This window comes from Daphnia carinata, chromosome 2, assembly GCF_022539665.2.
Source record: "Daphnia carinata strain CSIRO-1 chromosome 2, CSIRO_AGI_Dcar_HiC_V3, whole genome shotgun sequence".
Classification (NCBI taxonomy): domain Eukaryota; kingdom Metazoa; phylum Arthropoda; class Branchiopoda; order Diplostraca; family Daphniidae; genus Daphnia; species Daphnia carinata.
This window is the reverse complement of record NC_081332.1, coordinates 5149157-5170370: the sequence shown is the minus strand read 5'-3', so window position 1 is coordinate 5170370 and position 21214 is coordinate 5149157. Positions and strand designations below refer to the sequence as shown.

Sequence of the window (21214 nt, the reverse complement as noted above, 5' to 3'; positions counted from 1 at the left end):
GCTGAATGAATAGATTTTGCTAATTGCGAAAAGGTTTTCTGAGAAACTAAAGATCTAGCTTCCTAAAGGCATGGAAGTTAGCATCGCTACGTTTTCCAAAGCTTGAATAACAGCTTACGTACGGACGTGTTCTCCCCCGTTTCTTGAAAGAGATTTCGCACATCTCCGTGCCAGGAAATACATTACAGGGAGGAAATCAGGGTTTAAATAAACGAACATTTGTAGCCCAAAACAGCAGAACTAGAGCAAAATACCTATTTTCGCTTCAAAGTTTGCATCAGTAAACTAATCTATCGACTGGTAGGTTTGTCCTACCAATCAACCCTTCAACTAGGCTAGAGGGTGGCAGACACATGAAGTACTGATGCAAACTACTGGTTTACCTAAAATTTTATGATCCATTTCTTGGATCAACACAACAGATCCAGGATTGTGTGATTGGCTTGTAGAATTTCAATGACTACCCAAACACTGATTGAAACACTCCATTCACTTATTGCGGTTGACAGATGTTGAAAAAAACAATGGCCTAGTGAGCATCAAAACCAAAATACATTTTAAACGTGTAGAAGAAACAAGTTTTTTATTCGTTTCAAAATTCAATATTATTAACTTACTTTAAATGGTAACAAAATTCTACCGATTTCCTATTTAGTTTACAGGAATAATTAGAAATCAGGATAACTGTTTTTCTATGACTAATCTTTGGGGTTCAAACATGTGTCCAATGACCACCTAGAAAGCAGATAAAAATTTTAAATAGTAAGTGACTTATAACTATATTCAGATTGAAAACTGGAAGTGATGAAGAAACATGGTGTTATACTTGTCTCTTGATGATTGCAAGGTTCTTGTACCCTTCCTTTATCTGCTTATCTACAGCTCCAGGGTCTGTTAAGTTTTTATTTTCGCGAAAATCATCTTTTACTCGCCTAATTGCATACTCCCTATAAACATGCGATAAAGATTTAAAATGTGTTCCCTTTCAGTCGAAATAATGTAACCAACCTGAAATTGTAAACCGGGAACTTGGCTGATTCTCTTAATAGTTGCTTATACAATCTGAGAATTTCCATTTTCTTCGCAGCCATTGACACTACGAACGTTTCGTAATATTTCTATTCAGATTGTAAAACATGTGCTAAAAATTGTACTAGTACCTTCATTTGTCCCGAGATGGCAGCTCAGTAAATGGACAAAATTCGTCTTCTTGTTTACCGTATTTGAACAGATACTTTCTGTTCCAATCTTTATCGTCTTAATAAGATAAAAGAAATTATAAACCAGTATTTACGGTTTGAATAACATAAACCTTAATGCCATTACGGAATATGGGTAGAAAATGCGTAGCTATTGGTTGTAATTCATCTATGAATGGGAAAACTTCCATCATGTTTCACAAGTATGAATCAAGGAATTCATTTTTATTATTAATGTCCATTGAAATGGTGAAATAACATATGTTCTTGTAGATTTCCATACAGAGATCCCAACAGAATGCTTAAATGGCTTGAATTGTGTCCACCGGATCTGACTACAGATAAAGGTCGAATTCTTCTTTGTTCAAGGCATTTTCGGAGGGATCAGTACCTTAATATCAATGCCAAACGACCAAAACTAGTCCATAATGCTGTTCCATTCATGAAACGAAATCCTGCAAGTGGCAGCCAAGTAAGAAAAACACAAAACTCTGGATTTCTTCCAACATGCAATTCAAATGAGATAGATGGCAAGCAGCCCCTGGTGTGGATACCAGTGCAAGAAGATGTGGATGAATCTGAACAGTCAGATAAAGATAATGAAAGTCATGACTTCCAACATGATATAGAAGACTCACTTACCGTAGAAGTTAACATGAAAGATGGTGAATCCACTGGGTCCTTTGAGTTTGTTAGAGATGATCCTGCAAAATGTAGCTCCACAACAAGTCAAACACTTATCTTAGAAAACATTCGCCTCAAGATGGCCTATGAAGACCTGAAAACAGAACTGAATAGTTCCAAAGAACGTGTCGCATTCCTTGAGAAACAAGTACACAACTTAAGCAGGTTAGCATCACTGTGTCAATGTTCTTTTACCAATGATTCCACCAGCAGCTGAGAGATGTATTCTACAGCTTGTGTAAATTTACTATATAAGGAGAACATAAAACTAAATAAAAAGTTTTGATTGTACCCATTTGAATTTTATTGGTGAACTTCAAAATTCAATGTTCTATTGAATGAAAGAGCTAAATAAAACTTTCTTCTTTCCAATCACACTTTAAATTCCACAGTATTACTCGTTAACCTTGGATATGTGGCAAGAACAGGTGCGACTTCCTCTTGCAGAAATTCATCGACTTGCTGCGGAGCCCTACCAATAAAAGTTTTCGGGTCCAACAAGCACTGTATTTGACCGTGGATCGGCTGGAAGTAACTGCAACTGCCAATACGCTGAACCAAATCATTATTGCCGCCTTGCTGCTTCACCACGTTTCCGGCTTGTTGGCTCAAAACTCGGATTTGCTCATGACATTCCTTAATAATTACCGTAGAATTAAGTGATCAACACATCATTGAAATGAATATTAAACATGCTATGTGAACTTTCCCATGACAAAACAATTTTAAATAGTCTAAACAATTACCTGGCGATCTCCGCCTGCTTTTACCATTGCCACGATTATGTTTTCTGTTGCCATGAATGGAAGCTCTTCCTGAATATATCGCTCAATAACCTGTCAACAACATACAAGTATTGTTTATCAGTATTACTATGTATGATAAATAAAAAATTACTTTGGGATAGACAACAAGTCCTTGGGCAATATTTTGGGTCATTTGCAATAGAGCATCGGCGGTTAAGAATGCCTCTGCTAAAGTAATTCTTCGATTAGCGCTGTCATCTAACGTACGCTCCATCCACTGATTTGCAGCAGTGTGAAACGGATTGGCGGCAAGCGTAATTAAATGCCGAGCCAGAGAGCAACAGCGCTCCGATCTCATCGGGTTTCTTTTGTAAGGCTATTGTTAAACGTAAATGTTTTATTAGACCTTTGAAGTAATATTAGCGCAGAATGAAAAAAAAAAGTTAGATTGAGGTAACACCACGAGGCATACCATAGCACTTGAACCAACTTGAGATTTCTCAAACGGCTCTTCCATTTCTTTCCTCGAGGCTAGCAAACGTATATCAGTGCACATCTATGATGGGAATTTGATTTCAAAACAACGAAGATTTATGTATACATGAAAGGAAATGAAATACCTTATGAACAGAGGCAGCCAAACTACTCAACGCGCTGACGCACTCGATATCGAGTTTCCTTGTGTACGTCTGCCCACATATTATAAACGAACGATTAAATCCCGCCATTTTTGTGACTGAACGATCGAGTTGTTTGACTTTTTCATGATCTCCTAAAATAAGCCAGCACATATTCTAAAGCAATGTACAACAACAGAAAGACCCTTTAAAGTTTGCCTTGGAATAACTGTAGAAACGATGCTTGCGTTCCAGTTGTTCCCTTGACACCACGAAAGCGAAGATTATCTCGCACTGTTCGGATGGCCATTTCATCCATAAGCAGATCTTGAATCCATAGACAGGCTCTTTTCCCTACAGTAGTCAACTGTGCTGCCCTGAACAAAAAATTGTAAATCATGCTGTATCATGCCAATCCTAGGCAAGTAAATACTGAAGATGGGTAAATCCCAGGGTAGGCATTGATTTATATTCTTCGGCAAACTTTGCAAGCCTACTAATGGTTTGTGCTATTTTAGGAAGTAGAATGTCCAGTCCATCCTTGATAACAATCAAATCCTGTTTGAGCAATGGTGATGGTTAGATGAGGCCCAAGTGGTCATTTACTTAGTGCAGGTAATCTACCGTGTTGTCGCCCACATAACATGATGTAGCACCCAAATGTATGATGGGACTAGCTGTAGGGCACTGTGTGGCAAATACATGAAGATGAGCCATTACATCATGTTTGATTTTTCTCTCCTCTTCATCTGCTGCTTTGATATCAACATCATCTACATGAGATTCCATCTCGGAAATTTGACCATCAGTGACATCAAGACCTAACTCCTAAGCAAGCAACTAAATTAGAATGAATTGTGGCCAAAAATTTAAAACTAACATACTTTAGATGCCTTAGCAAGGTAAAGCCACAGTTTCCTCCAGGTTGTAAATTTTTTCCTATCGCTAAAATTGTACGACATCTGGTCGGACGCATATCTAGACGATAGAGGATTTCTGTACGTTGAATACTCATCCATTTCCGTACAAAATTATTTGAAAACTGGACTGCTAAAGATCAAATAATCTTCGTGCGTTCACTACTTCATGTACAGTACTTCAACTTGAATGGATATTTTGCATGAGAATGAGACGAGAACACACGATTTTTCGTCTGCTCTTAACTCATCGTCGGTCGGCGGCTTTTTAAATAATCAAATAAATATAAATAGTTTCTCTATTCTACAAAAAAAAAAAAGTAAATGTTGAGGATTGTGCTGGCGGGAAGACTACCTGAAAAAGGGTTTAAATAAAAAATGTTTTAAACAATATAACAAAAGAGATTCGATCCCGTGAAATCACCGTCGCAGCCACGAACTATGCCACAGCGCCATACTTCAACGCCTTACTGTGTCCATAAGCTGCCTATTTGAATGGATGACACGCAAAGCTTAATTTGTTTTGGATGAGCGGTCCTGGCACAATGGTTATCGCCCTCGCTTTGTATTCTGTCGGTCCCGGGTTCAAATCCTGCCACCTCCAATATCCCTCCATTCTCTCCATGCTCTCCTCCCACCCACTTCTCTCTCATCAATCAATGGATTCGCAAGATTCTTCATCCGCATCGGATTGCGCAAGCATCCTTATCGCTTCGGACATCACCTTCGCTTCAAGAAAGGAAAAGAGCTATGCTTAAAATGGCACCACACTAAAAAACAATACACACATACACCTTACACGTAAGACGTTTCATATCGATCTGTAGTACCGTTCGTAATGTTGAAGATCGACCCACAAGCTAGAGAAGAGGTAATCGTAGCTCGTAGGTTGTTAGTAAGTCTCCCCATGGCTACTAGGTTCATGGATGCACAGGTTCATGACAGCTAATTATCGGCTATGTGACTCTCTTCGATATCAATAACTTTTTGTTGGTTCCTGTCTTCCTAACACCAGTAGGGCGTACAGCTAAATCCATCTATGTATACCTATAATTAATCAATCATTAATTAAATTCAATCAATCTTATAATATTTCATAGCCTTAAAAGAATCGTCTTTTTTATTTATTTATAACGACAGTTCAAACGTTTTACCTGTTGCGCTGTTGCATGCATTTGTCATCTTCCCAGCAATTCAAGACTATACACAACATTTCATCCAAATAAACCATATTTCACAATACCTAAATATATACAACACAAATTTAATTATGCTTGGCAGGAAGTTTTCAAATACTGTTTTTAATTTTAAATAATTGATTCAGTCCATTAATCTAGACAGCCGTGATCCTCCTGAGCGAGCCGTGAAAATTTGTGCCTGCAGAAAGATTCCGCTGATGCCTCGGATGAAAGATCAACTCTCCATCATCCACGTCATTATTATCCCGATGAGACACGGCGGCATAATCTTCGTCTCCGGGAGTCGCCATTGCGGCGCTGCAGATTGTGCTTGTGGTCACGTCGCGCGGAAGACTGTCAGCAAACGCCATCTGCCGGCTATTATTGTCACAACTGGCCGAAATGACGGGCACTGTCACGTGACCCGCTCCGTGACATTGGTAACAGATCGTTGTCTGTTGATGTGGCTCTGATGGCTGTTGCCTGTTATTGCCATTAGCTGGTCCTAGATTATTAACGCTTACTTTGAAACTGCTGTTCTCCGAATCGGTGCTAAACTGTCGCCGCTGATGGACCAGCATTCGGCTAAACGCCGTTATGTCCGGCATATCTCTGTCTTGACTCTGCTGCTTCTGGTAATTGTGATGACGCCGGATCGTCGACAGTAGCGGAGCAGCTGCAGTAGATGCCGGATTGTGAACAGTCACAAAGGATGAACGTTCCGTCTGATGGTGGACGGGACAATCTCTCGGATAGCTGGAAGAAACAGCCGGCGGCGGAGTCGGTATGGAAACAGACTCATCATCAGTGGAAGCCACTCCACCGATGCTACCGAAGCCAATGGAACAAGGGCAAGGAATTTTCACAAAGCCATTGCACTGATTCGATTGAAACGTTTCGTTTTGATGACGCAAATGATGCTGGTCTTGGTAACAATGGGGAAGGCAAACTGGCGTTAGAGAATTGGTCATGGGGTAATGCTGGTGATGATTTTGTGAAGACGGCGGTGGAGGTGGAGGAACAATAGCTAACAGATGACCATGAGCTGCTGTGTATCCGAGATCGACTGGCGTCTGGACGAGAGCCAGAGTCATCTTCCGGTGCATTTCCTTCTTGGCAATACGGTTGCGGTGCCAGTAAATGAATAAGAAGATGGCCGAAGTGCCGGCTACCTGTATTATAAGAGATTGCGGTTAACGTTTATGCGATTTAATAAATAAAGAGGAACGTAAATACTTCGGCGGCCAAGAAACCAGTCACGACTAAATAGAAACTGTAGCCATAAATGTAAGTGAACATTGGCGGTTGCAGAGATGAGCTGGGCCTTAATTTACTTCCAATTTCAGCCGTGAAAACTGACACGTAGACTACCAGACCGAGCAAAAGTAAGAGTCCTATAAAATCAAACAAAGTTTAACATAGTATCGTGTATAAAGATGCGTAAAATACCTGAAAGGATGAACGTAACGCCCGAGAGAAAAGTGCAATAGCGTCTACGAGGGGCGAAATGTCCAAGGAAACAGGATATTTCACCGACGACCAAAAGGGCAGTTGCCATAAAGAAAAAAGGTGCCGATCTTAAAACTGCATCTGTTTTTTTGTTTCCAATAAATAAAATATTACAAAAATTCGTTTAAAAATTACGTAATAAAATACTTACAAGGGATGGAAAGAGTAGAGTCGTTGGGATCGGGACTGTATTCTTCAGTTGGAAAATAATCGATGTTGAAACAAAATCGTTCCGTCTCGCCAGCTGTGAATCACAATATTAATTCAATTTCTAATAACTTATGATGGTCTATTAGATGTTCGCTAACGATTGGTATAGCAGAGGGTCCACAATCCGCTGACGGTGAATTTGGATAGATATTCCAATTCGGGATCGCCAGTCCGGTTGAATTTCGGATTGGACATTTTCTCTTCGCTGTAGAGCCAGTGGCTGGTGACGAGTCCGACGGCGACTGTGACGAAAGCCAACGATGCCGACAGCGGGGTCAGCAGCCGGAGTAGGCGGATGGCCGCGTCCAAATCGACAGTCATGGCTGAAGATGATCCAATGCAACTCCATCAGCTGTCCACCTCATGTCCCTATACTTTCGAGCGAGCACTTAAAAAAGAAAAGAAAAAAAAACATTTACTCGTCAGAACAAATTTTAGCGAAACATAAGATGGCAATTTGATCCGATTCTATGCCAAAAAAAGGACAGACGGATAAGAGCGGAGTAAGAAACACGATAAGCGTGAGAAGCGACATCTTGAAATGTAGACAATGTACACAACCAAAACATCAAAACGAAATGAGGTAAAAATTAAATAGAAAAAAAGAAAAAAAAATGGCTGCCGGTTAAGAGCGAACGGAGTGGAATGATTGCAACGAGAAGCAAATCAATCAGGTCGATCGACGACGTAGCTATAAGTCAATCGACGGCTCATATCCGCTCCTTTTCGTCTATTCGTATAGTTGAGCGCATTGAACGAAAGACGGACAAAAAGGCGACTATAAGCTTTCGCACTACGGAGCTTACGAGGCAGAGGAAACAAAAAAAAAAAAAAAAAAAGGAAACAAAACAGGTTCAAGAAATACAAACGCCAACCATTTAGGTTAACTTCCTCTATTTGTAGTTAGGTCAAATAAAACAAAAAAACAAGAAAGAATTAACACCTAATCCAAGTTAAACGTATTTCTCTTGATTGGAATTCTATAACACGCGATTTTAAATTCAGAGAATAATTGTCTGATTTTTGTTTTCTAGGTCATATAGATTCTAATCTCCATCCAGACTCTTTGACGTTCGCATATCTGATTAATGTTTCCCCCCTTTTTTTCGGAGAACAAAAGCTTCGTCGAACGTTAATCATTTTCCATTTGTTTTTAAATGGTCATAAAAAAAACGCGCAAGGCAAGATACAAGGAATACTAGCTACTAGGTGACACAGCAAAGCTATACGTAAGAGAGAGGTTGGAGGTTAAAGCCAAATCAGCGCGGCGGTCTTGTGATTAGATTCGTCTACGAGAGGCCACGTTTTTACTTCATCGTTGATGTCTTTTATCCGCACTCACGTATTTATTGGGGACAGAAAAAAGAAAAAATCAAAATCACATTTCTTTTTACTGGAGCTCTTCTTCTTACATGTAGGACATTCGTTCACGATATTATTATTGAATGTTAAGACGCGCCTATCGACAGCGGTGCTCTCGTTAGCTCCAATTACTTCCACGAAGAGTCTCTTATTCTTTTCTTTCCTTTCTCTAAATTCCCCCTATTTTCTTTCTTCTCCTTTCCGCAGCCTATCACACCCACAAAGTGCTCCTAAGAGAGCCATACACAAATCGTTAATTGATGTGTTTAAAAAAAAAAAGGGAGTGATTGTTAGATAACTTACGGGACGTTGATCACAATACTTGGGCATACAAAGCCCAGATGATGGGTCTGCGTTTTGTTAGAAACCGAATAGATTTGTTTCACTACTAAGGGCACGTCTGAACACGACGCCAGCTAGCGACTGAATGCGTCGCGGTCAAACGGGATGAGCCCAAGCCATAGGCCTTGGACCCAGTCGCGTATATCCCGCACGAAATAGCTTCATCATTCTTTTTTTTTCTAGGCTCCGCAGCTTCGACTAATGAGAATCAGACGAGTCATTGTCAAAGTGATGGTAATTACATGTACGATGACAGCAACATTGACGGGCAGCGGCCCCCCTCTGTGACGCCCTTTCTAATGCCTTTCAAGAAATGGATTTTTTGCTTCTCTGTTTTTTAGTCTTTTAGGATTTCTAGTCGCTCTGATTCGATTTGCCACAAAAAAAGTTGACGACCATTGGACGTTGAATTACCGCTGTGACAATGTTTCAAGCTCACGGACGATTCGAGAATAAATCCCGGAATAAGCCTAAATTTTGAATCATAAATCTATAAGAAATTGCGATTTGATTTTTAGGATGTGAGGTAATGGAATTGTAATTCTATCACGTGGGAACCAAAGTTAAAAGGCAAGTAAACAATTTACTTATTTCTTTTCAATTTGCTGAATTGATACGGAAGTTCGGCACTTTAGCTACTCGCCTCTCCCCTCCCCATATTTATCTTCCTCTTTATTTAATGGGTCAGACAAAGTCAATGTTGAATCTATTTTATCTCCGTTTCTTGGCCTTGTTTTTTTATATGTGCAGTGGACAGCACATGAACGATTTGACATTAACACGACTCGTTAACTTGATACGACTGTTCCTGGACCAGTTTACCGCCATAAGACATATGTTGTTATGTGAACCACCTTCTGATGTTTACCCTACTGTTACGCGTGGCACATGAAGATCGTGTTCCTCCTTCCGGGCACGATATGCAAACCCATCACTGTTTCCTCCGCAATAACAAACAGTAGCGCCTGGACGATAAAATCAATGAGAGTTTGCAAGTCCAAGCTTTTAAAAAAAAATAAGCAAATGGACTGCCCGTTATTTTCTTCGGAAATACGCCCCTTTTTCTTATCTATTTATAGACCTACATACACGTCGTTGTCCTCCATTTTTTTTTGTAATGCGCCGAGCTTTTTTTTTTCTTTCCGCTCTGATGTCCATTTCACCGGTCCACCTCTTCAAAACGTCAATGAAAGAAAACGATTGCTGGAATCGAGCCAAAGATTTTCTGATTTCTTTGACTGTCTACGTAATACTTAGTTTTTTCTTTGAGGCTTGTTATGTCTACGGTTATAAGGACTCTCGCACACACACACACGCATTGTATGTATAACATATTGATCAGTGGGTGCCAATCTTTCGGGAAGTCCTTTTTTTTCCCCTGTTCTCCGCTTTCTCAAGGGAAATGATCGCCATCGGGATCCGGATCCCGTTTTCATTCCTTTTTCACTCATCCTTTATATAGGCGAGACTATATCTCTTGCCCCTTTAAAACCGTTAGACACAGTGGCTTTTGTAACGAGTCATTATGCAAATGCTATTCATTCTCCTTTTTTTTTTTGCGAAATAAAAGGGGGGGGGAGGATTAAAAGTTTTCAATCAAGACAGAGAAAAGAAGAGGTGGATTAGTTTAATCGATACGAACACACAAAGGATTGAAGACGTTGTTATTTTACGTATCTTCTTAACTCTTTGTGTACTTCCATGTGGAGCAGTAAAGCCTCCCAACATCAGAGATCAAGAGCATCGATCGGTTCTCTAACGATAAGAGCATGAATTTATGTTAGGTAAGAAGAGCATGGGAAAGTGTCTGCACTATATATATTGCCTGTACCCCCCGGTTCAAGAAAAAGAAATCAAAGAGTACAAAAAAAAGGAATCATCATCGTCCAAAGTTGCCATTATTGAAGCCAACTTGAACGTCTACTGTGTACTCTCCCGGGGGCTTTTTCACGCACAGAGGGAGCAGGAAAAAAAAAAAAAAAAGCGTGATCGATGGTAACTCCTTGCAAGTCTACTCGGGCTACTCAACAAGCTTTTCCTGTCTTCAATTTGTTTTTTTTTGTACAAATTCTCGACCTAATCAAACGTGTGCGGATCATTTCATTCTAGAGAAGGAGCGATTTCAAGTTTCAATGACTATGTTGGAAAAAAAACGGGTTAGATCGATAAACATTTTCCGCTAATTATCATAGGCCAATGATTTTCGCTACTTTCTGCAAAAAGGCCTAATTGGTCATTCGATCGGATCGTATGCGCTCAAATTATTTATTTAAAGGCAACCAGTGTGTCTGTTAGTTGGACATGAACTGACGATCCCGAGCTGCACATAATGGATATATGTGTAGAAAAGCGAAAACTGATCTCTAAAATCTATATAACGTAATCGGCCTGAGCTTTTGAGATAGCCTCGATTGTCAATAAATAAAACGAAATGGACAAAAATAAAAATGGACGGGGGTTCGTGTAAGCCGCTCGGTCAGCACAGTGGCGCTTTCTGGCCACAGTTGTTGTAGGGCGCATCATCCGCCAAAAGGATCAATGTGATTCTTCTGTATACACACTAATGATGTACGTGATGCATCAACGGATTACATTTGTTGGACTAATTGGACGGCTTTAAATCAACGTTCTTTTTTGGGGGGCGGGGCGGGGAAACAAACCAAAGAGATTTGAACAGGGCGTCCGCAAGCTGTTTCATTCGTACAGAATAATTGAGTTAATGAATGTCATGTTTCTTTTTGCCAGTTATTCGATTGGCTGTTTACTGTTTATGGAGTCGAATTTTTAACGAGAAAAGAAAAATCGATAAATGACTTTAGGGATCGATTTCGATAGAAGTTCGATAAAGAGTTACGAACAATAATCAGTTTACTGTAGGCGGATAAAAAAATAATTCAGTCAGCGATAAAAGGATATTTTAAAAAATCCATCGAGTCAATGATGAAATTTCTTTTGTGGTTGTAACTATCAAGTCCCATCGTGGCTATATACTTGATATTCCATAAATCAAAAGTGTTCGAGTAGGCAGTGCGCTGCAGGGGCGGAGGAGGGTTGACTGTCGTGAACCCCATTCCCGGTTTTTGATAATGGAACGAAAGGGGGGGAGGGAAATCTTAAACGGCAACCGTCACTTTAGGTCGGCTCCTGTAGGAACGGACTAGCTGGCCCGAAAAAGACCCTTTCTTTTTTTTTGCCTCTGGTCTACAATAGAACGTTGGGTGGTGTCTCTATAGAGGGGAAGAAAAAGAGGGCGTGCGCATCTTAAGGAATAACTATATATATTTATAAATATAAGAAGAAAAAAAAGGGAATTTCCGTAGAAAAAAAAGAAATCGAACATGATGGGAAAAGAAAAGGAGGAAATGATTGGATCGGTCGACTTTCCTTGTTTCGACGAGTTTTTTTCTTCCTCCCCTTTCACGCTCTTTTGCACTATCGATTCTTTATACTGACCTACCGGCACGCGTCATAAAAACCCGCTTTTATTTTATAGATTTACATAGATGACCAAAAGGTTCCCTTCCTCCCGTTTAGCAAGGAAAGACTTTCATTATTTTTTTTTTACAAGAGAAATTTGTTTAGTTCGAATGTTAGCAAAATGTCGTGCAGCAGACACGTTAGACGTGTATCAACCCAGATATGTCGCGGTCAGTAACAGAGAAAATCAGTTAGCCACTTTCATTGCGGTCCATTTACGACGACGAGATATACCACTTTCTATCGCCATCCTTTTTTTCTCCTACATGTCTAGCCTATTTTTCCTCGAAGCTTTTGATTGTTCAACAAGTCGATCAAAATTGAGTTCTTGTTAAACAATAATCAGGACTTTCGAAATTTTTTAGTTTAATTTAACAAGAATAATGTACTGAAATTGAACCCTCCCAAACTTCATTTACAAAAACGCGTTAAATTTCCGAAACTTATTTCTGCTGGTCACGCGTGACCGTTACACGACGACTTCCACGTGGAAGAATTAATTATTTTTTTACTCACTTTAACTATGAAGGCGGAATTTTTTTAATGGCTTATTCAAAAAGTAGATTAAGCAATAAAGGCAGTAGAAATTAAAACAGCAACTTATTTAAGATTATACAACAATCATGTGACCTACACGCAGAAGTATATCTGTCTGCATCAACTGTGAACGAATGCAATGAAGACGGGGAAAAAAGATAATAACGCAGTTTCCGCCGGAAGTCAAGCAGCTTATAGAGTTTTTTTTTTCATGTGATACAAAAATAAATTGACTGCGATTCATGGGGAACATTAAAATCAAACGAAGATTTAAGTGGAATAAAAGTAACGCCTTTGAACGGGTGATGGCGTGGCATTGGAAGTAAAGCGAAATACGCAAATAGATTAAGTTACTAATTTGTCACGTTCCGTACAGATCGATCGTCTTGCTAATGAATTATGGTGAATGGGATCGTTAAAAGCATACAACGGAATCACATTTTGCAACAACTTCGTTTCTAACTGCATGACGATGGGAATCAGAAACTGGGCCTAGCAACAAAGTTAGGAAAAAGTAAACGGACCTGGCGTGCGTTTATCAATGTTGGTCATAGTTTATCACCAACTCGGCCAGCAGTTTTTCGAAGACACGTTGACTTCCTAAACTAACTAGTTTCTTGCAACACACATCGTTCTTAGATTAACCATCGCCATTAAACCTCGATAAATCACGGCAATAGTTTTGACAAAGGAAAGTTTTGACTAGTAAACGAGTGGGAATAAAAAGCTTAAGAAAAGAAAAGCTGACCTACCTTATTGCAACCGTTCGACGAGTTGAAAGTTGAACGATGAACTTTCATTTCAACTCTTGATTTTGTGGAACTCTTTTGCCAAGCCACGTGTGGCGGAGCGACACAGTGGGGAGTATAGAAATTGGTACTGTTAAAATTGAGGTAAAACGAGAATCGTAGTGGCATTAATCAAAATTTAAATACAAACTAACTTACTTCAAAACATGGGAAAAAACAAGGCATCTTTAATTTATGCATGTAAAAGTCACTTTTCAACGTCGTAGGCAGGGACGTGGGAGGTCGTGGAGTCAATACAAAGGCCCATTATCAGTTGTCAGTTTAAGCAAAGATGGAGCTCTGAATGAGTTGATTTTTTTTTAATATTAGCATGGCGAACGCTCTGGAGCCATAGCTGGCATGGGTGATATTCTTCTTCACTTTGGCTTGAATTTTGGGTGAGAATGTTACGTAAGAATCGATGCGGTCACAAAGACCTGCCTTCACTTTGTCATGCACAGTCAAGTACTGAAGTGGTACAGGGGATGAAGCAAGTTGGCTTTTTCCCGCCACCAAGTAGGTGCCTTTGTATTGCATTAAAAAAGCGCCAAACGTGTCCATAAACGTCGCAACGGCATTGATTGGCTATTAGCTGTTGATGAAGCGAGAGGAGTGAAAATATGTCAACTTGTGTTGAATTGGCCTGAACTTTATGGAAATGAAGGTGATGAAGTTTTCTTCCTCGACGGTGGGAAGGTAAGCACATGTCAAAGTTTCTTAACGTCTAAAAACGCATTGAAGAATTAAATAAAATTTTTAACTACATAGTTGCCATTTTGCAAACGGGCGCACCACACATGGAGCCTTCTCGTCAATTCCTAAGCCATAGATTTAAGCCTGAAAGGCGAGTCTATATTCCCTATTTTCTCTGAAACTCGGTTAATTTCGTACCATCCACTGACATGGTAACATCTTCGATGGAATTGTTCATCGAAGATGATCGTTTACTACCGTTTAATTTTAATCGACTATTCTGCCATCTGTCGGGCTGCACAAGTCGTCTGCAACCTATTTCCGAAAAGTTTTGCCGGGTTTTCGCGGCTTCGATCATGATTTGGGATGATGTTATTTATTTATTGCTACTACTGAGCACGATTGGTCTTGGTGAAGTTATTCGCCGTTTCGACAATGCAAAACTGAAACAAAATGTCGCAAGTATTATTGGCTTTGCAATCGTATTTATTGTTTCAGGTTTTCACAGCTTGCACTGTGTTCTGACAGCAACTGTTAATGCCTTTATTATTTGTTTCGTTTCACCAAAGTAATAATTTTGATTTTTTTACCCCCATATAAGAAAAATTATAGCTTATTTGAATTCCACCACAGATACTGTCATGGACTCAGTTTTGGCTTTTCTTTTGCATACCTTCTCTTTTTCCGATTCACCACTGTTTTTGGCTTTCCACAAGTACCTAGCCACACAAATGCAATCCAGATGCTCCTCACTCTTAGAGTAGGCCTAGTTGCTACAACCATTTTTATAAAATGTTTTTTTCTAACCACATTAACACCTAATTTATTCTAATTACTGTCAACAGATGGTTGGCCTGGCATTGGAGGTGCATGAAACAGCAAAGCACCGAAAACAGTTGGAAGAAGCAAATATAGATAGCAAGAAACAAGATGGTTACAAAGATTTAAAGCAACTTGAGCTAGCATGTGAATATCAGGGGGTGTCACCAAACGTTGCTGATGTTCTCAACTATGCATTCTGTTATATTGGAGTTCTGACTGGTAATAGCTGTCTTTGTCTTGGCATTCTTCTTGCAGAAGCTAAAATTTAGGCTTACATCTTTAGGTCCATACTACAAGTATAGAACATACAGGGATATGCTTCATGCAAATGATAGTCAAATCTCGTTCTTGAATTATGCTCGCAAACGAGTTCAATACGTACCAATCTACGTTGTGCTTTTTCTCATTTCAAACTACTACTTTCCGCTTTCGGTAGATAATCATTCGTTTTTTTTTATATAGTTTGAATAACAATCACGTTTTTATATTGTGTTGTAGTACGCAACATCTGCAGAGATATTTGAGGAACGATCTTTCCTCTTTCGCGTCTGGTATATGACACCTCTTTTTTTCACCTTCCGAATGCGATTCTATTCGGGATTCATTCTCTCTGAGGCTGCATGTATTACGGCAGGATTGGGAGCTTATCCAGTCGAATCGCAACCGAAGCCCGGAAATGGTCCAACCGCTTTACAGCATCTGTAACTCCAATGCCTCTTGCTTGTGTTCTTTTTTCATTTATCACGGTTTTAAACAGGAGTAACAAGGAACGATCTTCGATAACCTACAGCTTCGAAACCGTTCATAACATTGATGAGTATACAGCCGAAACGGCCGATGTTAGAGGAAGCATGAAAGCTTGGAACATGACTGTGCAATGGTGGCTAGCTGTCAATGTCCATCGCCGTTTTCCATTTAAGCCTTTAAGAACCGTTGCCACCATGTTGATGTCCGCGTTTTGGCACGGCGTTCATTCTGGCTATTACCTGTCCATGCTAACGGTGCCTTTCATCTTGGTGGCCGAAGATGCTGTCAAACGAAAGCTTCGTCCGCTAATGGTAAGATTGCCCACATTGGATTTTCGAATTGATTGTCAGTTGCTCTATCTTGTTTATTGCCAGAATAACCCAAAAATCTACAACTTTATGGCGGGATTCATGAAGAACCAATGGTTCTCCTACATGGTATGTCTGACACAGCTAGGCTGATAAACATATACATAATAATTTGACTGATTGATCCACTTAGGGGATGGCGTTCTCTTTGCTATCCATGGACACGACATTTGCTTATTGGAAATCGATTTTCTTTATTGGACACTTAATCATCCCCCTGTCTTACATCGCGTGCTTATGGATCCGTCCTCAAAAACCTAACAAAGTAGAGTAACTTTATTTTGGAACTAACAAAATTGTACCTTTTTTCTTTTTACTGCCATTTAGCCATTGATTTCGTGCAACAATTTCATTTTGTTCCAAGCAGTTAAATCAATATTTAGGAAATATAAAGTCGGATGGGGTTGCTGTAAACTGACTCTATGCCCGTTTGTCTTGTCGCCCTGCCTGGTATGCTTCGTTGGTTGGCAGTTGGCTAGGCGCTAGTCGCATCACCCGAAAGATCTTTTATTAGCTCCTGAGCGAGGTGAAGTCAAATACGCTGAAGGCTCAGTTGTATCTGGCACGTTCTCGCCTCCGGTTGTGTTATTTTTTTCAGTCTTTCGGTTGGTTTTCTCTTGTCCCTTTTTTTATCTAGACCGTTTAGAAGGAATAAAAGCTATGCCGCATGTTGGCGAGACCACTCCCAAGCATAAGCAACAGCAACATCATCATGGACAACAACAGCATCATCATGGACAACCAAAACAGAATCCTAAACTTGTCCCTCGAAGACGAAACACGGATACTGAAAATGCAGCAATATCTAAACGACATGCTCTACTGATGCGCGATCGACGGATCCTTATTTTCATCACTTTCCTCTGCTTCCTCGCCTCAGTTGTGAGTTATCTTTATTATATTTGTTTAGTGTTTTTTCAGTCGTCACCGCAATGTTACGGAAAAATGTTAACTATCCATGAATTTCTTGCAGCTGTGGATCGTCTCGCTGTCCACGGATTTCTGGATTATTGTAGATACGGTGCCGAAGAACAGTAATGACTCAACAGCTGTCCTCAAGAGTCATTTGGGTGTGTGGCGTGGATGCATCACAAATCGACAAAAGATTAACGAGTCCAGCAGCATCGTACATACCGGTAAGTCCAATCATCGGAAGGCATGTAGAGAAAAATGATTTCAAACAATAGGCACTCTAGTACGTCTTGTGTTCTCCACAGAGACCAAGTATGTCTAAATAAACCCCTGCCAACGAAGCCAAGTAAAGACAACAAAACTTCAATCGACAGACGGGAGTAAGGAATGAGAGCCAGGAGTTTGTAGACTCAATGAGTCATTGCTTAACTAGCTGAGCCATCGACGTTGAGACTTTAGGGTTGGGACATCGAAACTACCTATCTATTGTGTAACAATTTCTCCGACATAGACAGCCAGAAGGGGAGGAAAAAGATAAAGAACCAGAAAGACTTATTATTGTTGACGTGTGACACTGTCTACTCCTTCCGGTATACCAAGACCCCCACCATCCCCTAGTTCTTTTCTATTTATAAAAGAATGAGAGGAGTCCATCTGTTTTTCTCCAGCCCAATGTTTGCGTTCCGCACTGTCCATGCCTGGTGTTTGTACAAGCAAACACAAGTTGGCTTACCTCGTTTAGATTTACTGCACGTAAAGACAATTTTGACATACCGTGGAACTAGTAAATTTTAGCCGAACCTGAAATTACCGTTGAGTGACTTGTCAAACATTTTGACTTCAAATGAGTCTCAAACGATGTTACGTTTGGCTGACGCCTTACGTTTTCCTTTTTAACAGGGTGGGGGAGTAGGTCACCTTATTACGAAAAGAATTAGCATAAGCCATGGGAAACTCGTTCGATATGCCCCAGTTGTACTCATTCCAGCGTTCCGGCATGTCAATTCTGCACGCAAAACGTATAGCGCAGTATATAAGATCGAGATTGCACGATGCGGCAGCGTGCCAGACTTCTACACCTACCTACCTATATAGTTGCTATTATGAACGATGTGTTTCTTTTTTATAGATGGCTGCTCGTATCATAGTCTGGAACAGGACGACCACGAACTCAAAGCTAAACCTTCCATTGCAAGAACAATCGTCGGTATTTCTGTAACCATTTCTTAATTCGCATTCTTGGAAACGTCGGGAGTGCGCTCCACATTTTTTTCTATTCTGGCATGTTTAATACCCTCCTACGGAATTTTGATTATCATGTAGATTACCGACGGACCATCGTAGCCCTGGCGGGACTCTCTCTTTTATGTCACATCATGTCCATCTCGTTTTCCATGTACACGTTTCGGAATTCGCGCTATACCTTCAAACGATTGGCTGGCTGCATGCATTTGATCACAGGTTCTATTTCTATTAATTAGTTGGAACCGTACTGGAACTGGCTTTAAACCAAATTTCATTATTATTTTTATAGCGGCAACGACATTCGTTCTAATTGAAGTTGTTTCAAACGGAGCCGACTTTTCGAGGGCCCATTTGCTCAGCGTTTTCCCCGTTGGAACGGTTTGGTACCACGGATTCTCATATTACCTAGCATGGTATGTTTGCGTCCAGTACGGCATAGCCGGCCTTACTTTCCTTGTCTGCTCTCGCAAACGGAAAAGCCTCAACATTATGAAGGACGACGGGACTATGATGACTGACGATGAGTACTAAGTCGATCACACTAAGCAATCACCAACGGAAAATGTTCATCTTCATTTTAACTGAATCATGTTTAACTAAACAGATATTTATTAGCCAGAAAATATCAGTAATTTGGAATGAAATTGCTATTTTTTACCCCGCCTGATGTGCGGAAGTTTAATTTGTCAAGTGATATTAATCAGTTAGACGCACTGATGACGCTGAATGGAATTGGTTGCGTCGGTTGTATCGTCTTGGAAAAGCTAGACACACGTTTTTGATTTTTGACTTCTAGAAGAAAAAATGGCGACGTTGGTTGTTTGTTGGCGAGCTATAAATATTTATTGTTGACTACTCCGTTCTTGTCTGACGCCAAGTATTGAGAATGACTTGGCCTAATTGTTCCCGTGATCGCTGATGTACATCATCCTTGCTGCTGCCAGCAAATAAACTTAAAAACGACGTTTGGGACACATTCCCCACATTTCTTGAAAACTTTGAAAATCGATAGTTTTCAAAATTATAATAAAAAATTTTTTTTTGTGGCAGGTGCGAAGGAAATTATTTTCAATTCACTCAATACAATTGCCATGCAACATTACGGGTTATGAGAGACAGTCTAAAGTATCTAACTCTCAGTATCCTTATCAATTCAATTAAATTTTAATTTAATTGTAAGAAAACAAAAAAAAAATACTAATCAAACGCGCCGGGGTAGACTGTTTAATGCAGCAGATAGGAGAAGGTATTTATCTCAAGACGATTATCATCTTGTCAGTCATGCGAATTTTCTCGGCCAGACATTCAGAGAGTCAACGCTTCAGAGAATCCTGAGACTGGGTACCCTCATCTCTCATCTCCTCAGTTCCATGGAACTGATTCCTGATTTGACTTTGGCTCCTCGTCCGGGATTTGCATCTGCATTAAAAAGAGTAGGCTGAATAGAATAAGCGCTCACAGACTATTTCGGCAACAATGCAAACATCTCTTATCTGCATAACTCTATTTCTGAATTTACACTGTTCAAAATGACATGTAGAACTTTACAACGATTATAAAACTTTCAATAAGCTACATACATTTACCCTTAAATGAGGAAAAGACGTGATTAAGAAATTTTACGTTTGATTTTTATAGAGGAATAGCAGGTATCATGGGAAAACTTCCACGGGGTTCTCCATCCGCAAGTAGGAGAATCCAAGTTCACTAGTTAAAGGAGATTCTCTTCCCTCCGCCATTTCACTGATTGTTGAGATCGGTCCTTCCTCAGGAACTTCGTCAAGGCTAAGAGAATTCTAAAACACGTGGATCAAGAAATCGATTATCGTTAGTAGCCACGATGTTCTTTTACTATTGTATCGATATTTGCGGTGATCGTACTGCTCGTTCTTCGAGGGCTTCATTGTGCCAAATGGCGGGAATGAGCAGTTTGGCATGAATAATGTTGTAGACTACTCCGATAATGGTGATCAAACAGAGCACAGCCGAGCAAATTGCGTCACTAACACCTGAAACGTCCATTGAAAAAGAAAAATCGTTTGACAGTGGTAGGTTTTATTAATTTAGTTATTAATCACATGTCGGTCTTTCGCACGCTTTGCTGGAGAACACAAGGAGTGATCCAACCGAGATGAGTCCCAAGATACCAAAAATACAATAACATACTGCAAGGATAGCCGACGCCTTGAGCCTGAGTATTCACAAATACGCAAACGTAGAGTCTGATTTCACTCTTACGATAGTTAACCATTACAATTTCACGCTTCGGTTCCTTTTCGCAGATCGGGCAATTAATGACGACGACTGACAGATGCAGATACTCGGCAACAAACCAAGGCAGAGCAACAAAATATAGTCCCTGCTAGGGTCCATGAAGCTGGCCAATATCTTAGGTTACAAAAATTTTCATGTTTGGAATCAGTTACTTTTTTTCTTAATTAACGTACAATATGTGAGAACTTGCCGGTATGAGGAGAACCAACGAAGGGAGGGCAATTGCACTGTTGATTTTGTACATCGATTTTAGCATTCTTTTGACGCGAGTGTCGTTAAAGTAGATATCGATGACTTCGTCCGGGGATGCATCGTTGCTATCGAACCGTATCATTTTTCGAAATGAATGACTTCACGGACTTGAAAGAATTTTCAACTTGCACGTAAACTTAGCCAATCGTGGACAACGAAACGTAGCTAAAAAAATCACTGAATTAATGCCAAACAGACGACTGATGTTCGTTTTAATCTGAGTGTTTACGTACGTCATACATGATAGTAAGGTTTATGATTGCTTCCCATGGAAAAGTAGGAAATATAGATAAGGTAGATGACTGACTAGGTAAAGATGGCCGTATAGTCACATC

At 40.0% G+C, this 21214-nt stretch overlaps 7 protein-coding genes across 7 annotated transcripts; 3 read left to right on the top strand and 4 right to left on the bottom strand.

Moving 5' to 3' along the window:
- Window positions 1-566: 566 nt before the first annotated feature.
- Window positions 567-1141, bottom strand: LOC130686675 (LYR motif-containing protein 4-like). The gene is made up of 3 exons (XM_057509817.1): window positions 1009-1141; window positions 827-947; window positions 567-735 (listed from the first exon to the last, which is right to left on the bottom strand). Exons 1-3 carry the CDS (start codon window positions 1089-1091, stop codon window positions 676-678), a joined length of 264 nt encoding a protein of 87 aa, XP_057365800.1. The 5' UTR covers window positions 1092-1141; the 3' UTR covers window positions 567-675.
- A 79-nt stretch (window positions 1142-1220) lies between these two features.
- LOC130686630 (uncharacterized) lies at window positions 1221-2174 on the top strand. The gene is made up of 2 exons (XM_057509763.2): window positions 1221-1402; window positions 1473-2174. The coding sequence occupies exons 1-2, from the start codon at window positions 1317-1319 to the stop codon at window positions 2098-2100; spliced, it is 714 nt and encodes a 237-aa protein (XP_057365746.1). The 5' UTR covers window positions 1221-1316; the 3' UTR covers window positions 2101-2174.
- On the bottom strand, window positions 2164-4364 carry LOC130686610 (adenylosuccinate lyase-like). The gene is made up of 9 exons (XM_057509728.2): window positions 4131-4364; window positions 3871-4074; window positions 3680-3804; window positions 3466-3623; window positions 3250-3401; window positions 3102-3185; window positions 2781-3005; window positions 2630-2719; window positions 2164-2519 (listed from the first exon to the last, which is right to left on the bottom strand). The coding sequence occupies exons 1-9, from the start codon at window positions 4263-4265 to the stop codon at window positions 2256-2258; spliced, it is 1437 nt and encodes a 478-aa protein (XP_057365711.1). The 5' UTR covers window positions 4266-4364; the 3' UTR covers window positions 2164-2255.
- A 1011-nt stretch (window positions 4365-5375) lies between these two features.
- LOC130686604 (uncharacterized) lies at window positions 5376-8840 on the bottom strand. The gene is made up of 6 exons (XM_057509720.2): window positions 8726-8840; window positions 7159-7448; window positions 7002-7094; window positions 6791-6931; window positions 6578-6735; window positions 5376-6513 (listed from the first exon to the last, which is right to left on the bottom strand). Exons 2-6 carry the CDS (start codon window positions 7379-7381, stop codon window positions 5497-5499), a joined length of 1632 nt encoding a protein of 543 aa, XP_057365703.1. The 5' UTR covers window positions 7382-7448; window positions 8726-8840; the 3' UTR covers window positions 5376-5496.
- Window positions 8841-14438: 5598 nt separating this feature from the next.
- LOC130686608 (lysophospholipid acyltransferase 7-like) lies at window positions 14439-16615 on the top strand. Its single transcript, XM_057509726.2, has 8 exons — window positions 14439-14827; window positions 14893-15019; window positions 15105-15300; window positions 15365-15513; window positions 15580-15782; window positions 15839-16139; window positions 16203-16265; window positions 16330-16615. The coding sequence occupies exons 1-8, from the start codon at window positions 14469-14471 to the stop codon at window positions 16468-16470; spliced, it is 1539 nt and encodes a 512-aa protein (XP_057365709.1). The 5' UTR covers window positions 14439-14468; the 3' UTR covers window positions 16471-16615.
- Window positions 16584-19316, top strand: LOC130686626 (uncharacterized). Its single transcript, XM_057509758.1, has 6 exons — window positions 16584-16722; window positions 16834-17078; window positions 17170-17332; window positions 18238-18315; window positions 18432-18569; window positions 18643-19316. Exons 2-6 carry the CDS (start codon window positions 16857-16859, stop codon window positions 18882-18884), a joined length of 843 nt encoding a protein of 280 aa, XP_057365741.1. The 5' UTR covers window positions 16584-16722; window positions 16834-16856; the 3' UTR covers window positions 18885-19316.
- A 629-nt stretch (window positions 19317-19945) lies between these two features.
- Window positions 19946-21106, bottom strand: LOC130686632 (uncharacterized). The gene is made up of 5 exons (XM_059497653.1): window positions 20818-21106; window positions 20608-20741; window positions 20432-20544; window positions 20235-20362; window positions 19946-20149 (listed from the first exon to the last, which is right to left on the bottom strand). The coding sequence occupies exons 1-5, from the start codon at window positions 20959-20961 to the stop codon at window positions 20006-20008; spliced, it is 663 nt and encodes a 220-aa protein (XP_059353636.1). The 5' UTR covers window positions 20962-21106; the 3' UTR covers window positions 19946-20005.
- Between the last annotated feature and the right edge of the window lie 108 nt (window positions 21107-21214).

What these genes read in the sequence shown, in the direction of transcription:
- LOC130686626 (XM_057509758.1), top strand. Translation starts at nt 16,857, where the DNA reads ATGCCGCATGTTGGCGAGACCACTCCCAAGCATAAGCAACAGCAACAT. An exon ending in TCTGCTTCCTCGCCTCAGTT is followed by an intron (nt 17,079 to 17,169) that starts GTGAGTTATCTT and finishes AATTTCTTGCAG; the next exon opens with CTGTGGATCGTCTCGCTGTC. An exon ending in CAGCAGCATCGTACATACCG is followed by an intron (nt 17,333 to 18,237) that starts GTAAGTCCAATC and finishes TCTTTTTTATAG; the next exon opens with ATGGCTGCTCGTATCATAGT.
- LOC130686630 (XM_057509763.2), top strand. Translation starts at nt 1,317, where the DNA reads ATGCCATTACGGAATATGGGTAGAAAATGCGTAGCTATTGGTTGTAAT. An exon ending in ACTTCCATCATGTTTCACAA is followed by an intron (nt 1,403 to 1,472) that starts GTATGAATCAAG and finishes ATGTTCTTGTAG; the next exon opens with ATTTCCATACAGAGATCCCA.
- LOC130686632 (XM_059497653.1), bottom strand. Translation starts at nt 20,961, where the DNA reads ATGATACGGTTCGATAGCAACGATGCATCCCCGGACGAAGTCATCGAT. An exon ending in AGGAACCGAAGCGTGAAATT is followed by an intron (nt 20,545 to 20,607) that starts GTAATGGTTAAC and finishes GTGAATACTCAG; the next exon opens with GCTCAAGGCGTCGGCTATCC. An exon ending in AAGCCCTCGAAGAACGAGCA is followed by an intron (nt 20,150 to 20,234) that starts GTACGATCACCG and finishes CACGTGTTTTAG; the next exon opens with AATTCTCTTAGCCTTGACGA.
- LOC130686604 (XM_057509720.2), bottom strand. Translation starts at nt 7,381, where the DNA reads ATGACTGTCGATTTGGACGCGGCCATCCGCCTACTCCGGCTGCTGACC. An exon ending in CTCTACTCTTTCCATCCCTT is followed by an intron (nt 6,932 to 7,001) that starts GTAAGTATTTTA and finishes ACAAAAAAACAG; the next exon opens with ATGCAGTTTTAAGATCGGCA. An exon ending in CGTTACGTTCATCCTTTCAG is followed by an intron (nt 6,736 to 6,790) that starts GTATTTTACGCA and finishes TTGATTTTATAG; the next exon opens with GACTCTTACTTTTGCTCGGT.
- LOC130686608 (XM_057509726.2), top strand. Translation starts at nt 14,469, where the DNA reads ATGGTAACATCTTCGATGGAATTGTTCATCGAAGATGATCGTTTACTA. An exon ending in TTATATTGGAGTTCTGACTG is followed by an intron (nt 15,301 to 15,364) that starts GTAATAGCTGTC and finishes TTACATCTTTAG; the next exon opens with GTCCATACTACAAGTATAGA. An exon ending in GAAAGCTTCGTCCGCTAATG is followed by an intron (nt 16,140 to 16,202) that starts GTAAGATTGCCC and finishes GTTTATTGCCAG; the next exon opens with AATAACCCAAAAATCTACAA.
- LOC130686610 (XM_057509728.2), bottom strand. Translation starts at nt 4,265, where the DNA reads ATGGATGAGTATTCAACGTACAGAAATCCTCTATCGTCTAGATATGCG. An exon ending in CTGGGATTTACCCATCTTCA is followed by an intron (nt 3,624 to 3,679) that starts GTATTTACTTGC and finishes TTTTTTGTTCAG; the next exon opens with GGCAGCACAGTTGACTACTG. An exon ending in AAGCAGGCGGAGATCGCCAG is followed by an intron (nt 2,520 to 2,629) that starts GTAATTGTTTAG and finishes GTAATTATTAAG; the next exon opens with GAATGTCATGAGCAAATCCG.
- LOC130686675 (XM_057509817.1), bottom strand. Translation starts at nt 1,091, where the DNA reads ATGGCTGCGAAGAAAATGGAAATTCTCAGATTGTATAAGCAACTATTA. An exon ending in TTCCCGGTTTACAATTTCAG is followed by an intron (nt 948 to 1,008) that starts GTTGGTTACATT and finishes GCATGTTTATAG; the next exon opens with GGAGTATGCAATTAGGCGAG. An exon ending in TTGCAATCATCAAGAGACAA is followed by an intron (nt 736 to 826) that starts GTATAACACCAT and finishes TCTGCTTTCTAG; the next exon opens with GTGGTCATTGGACACATGTT.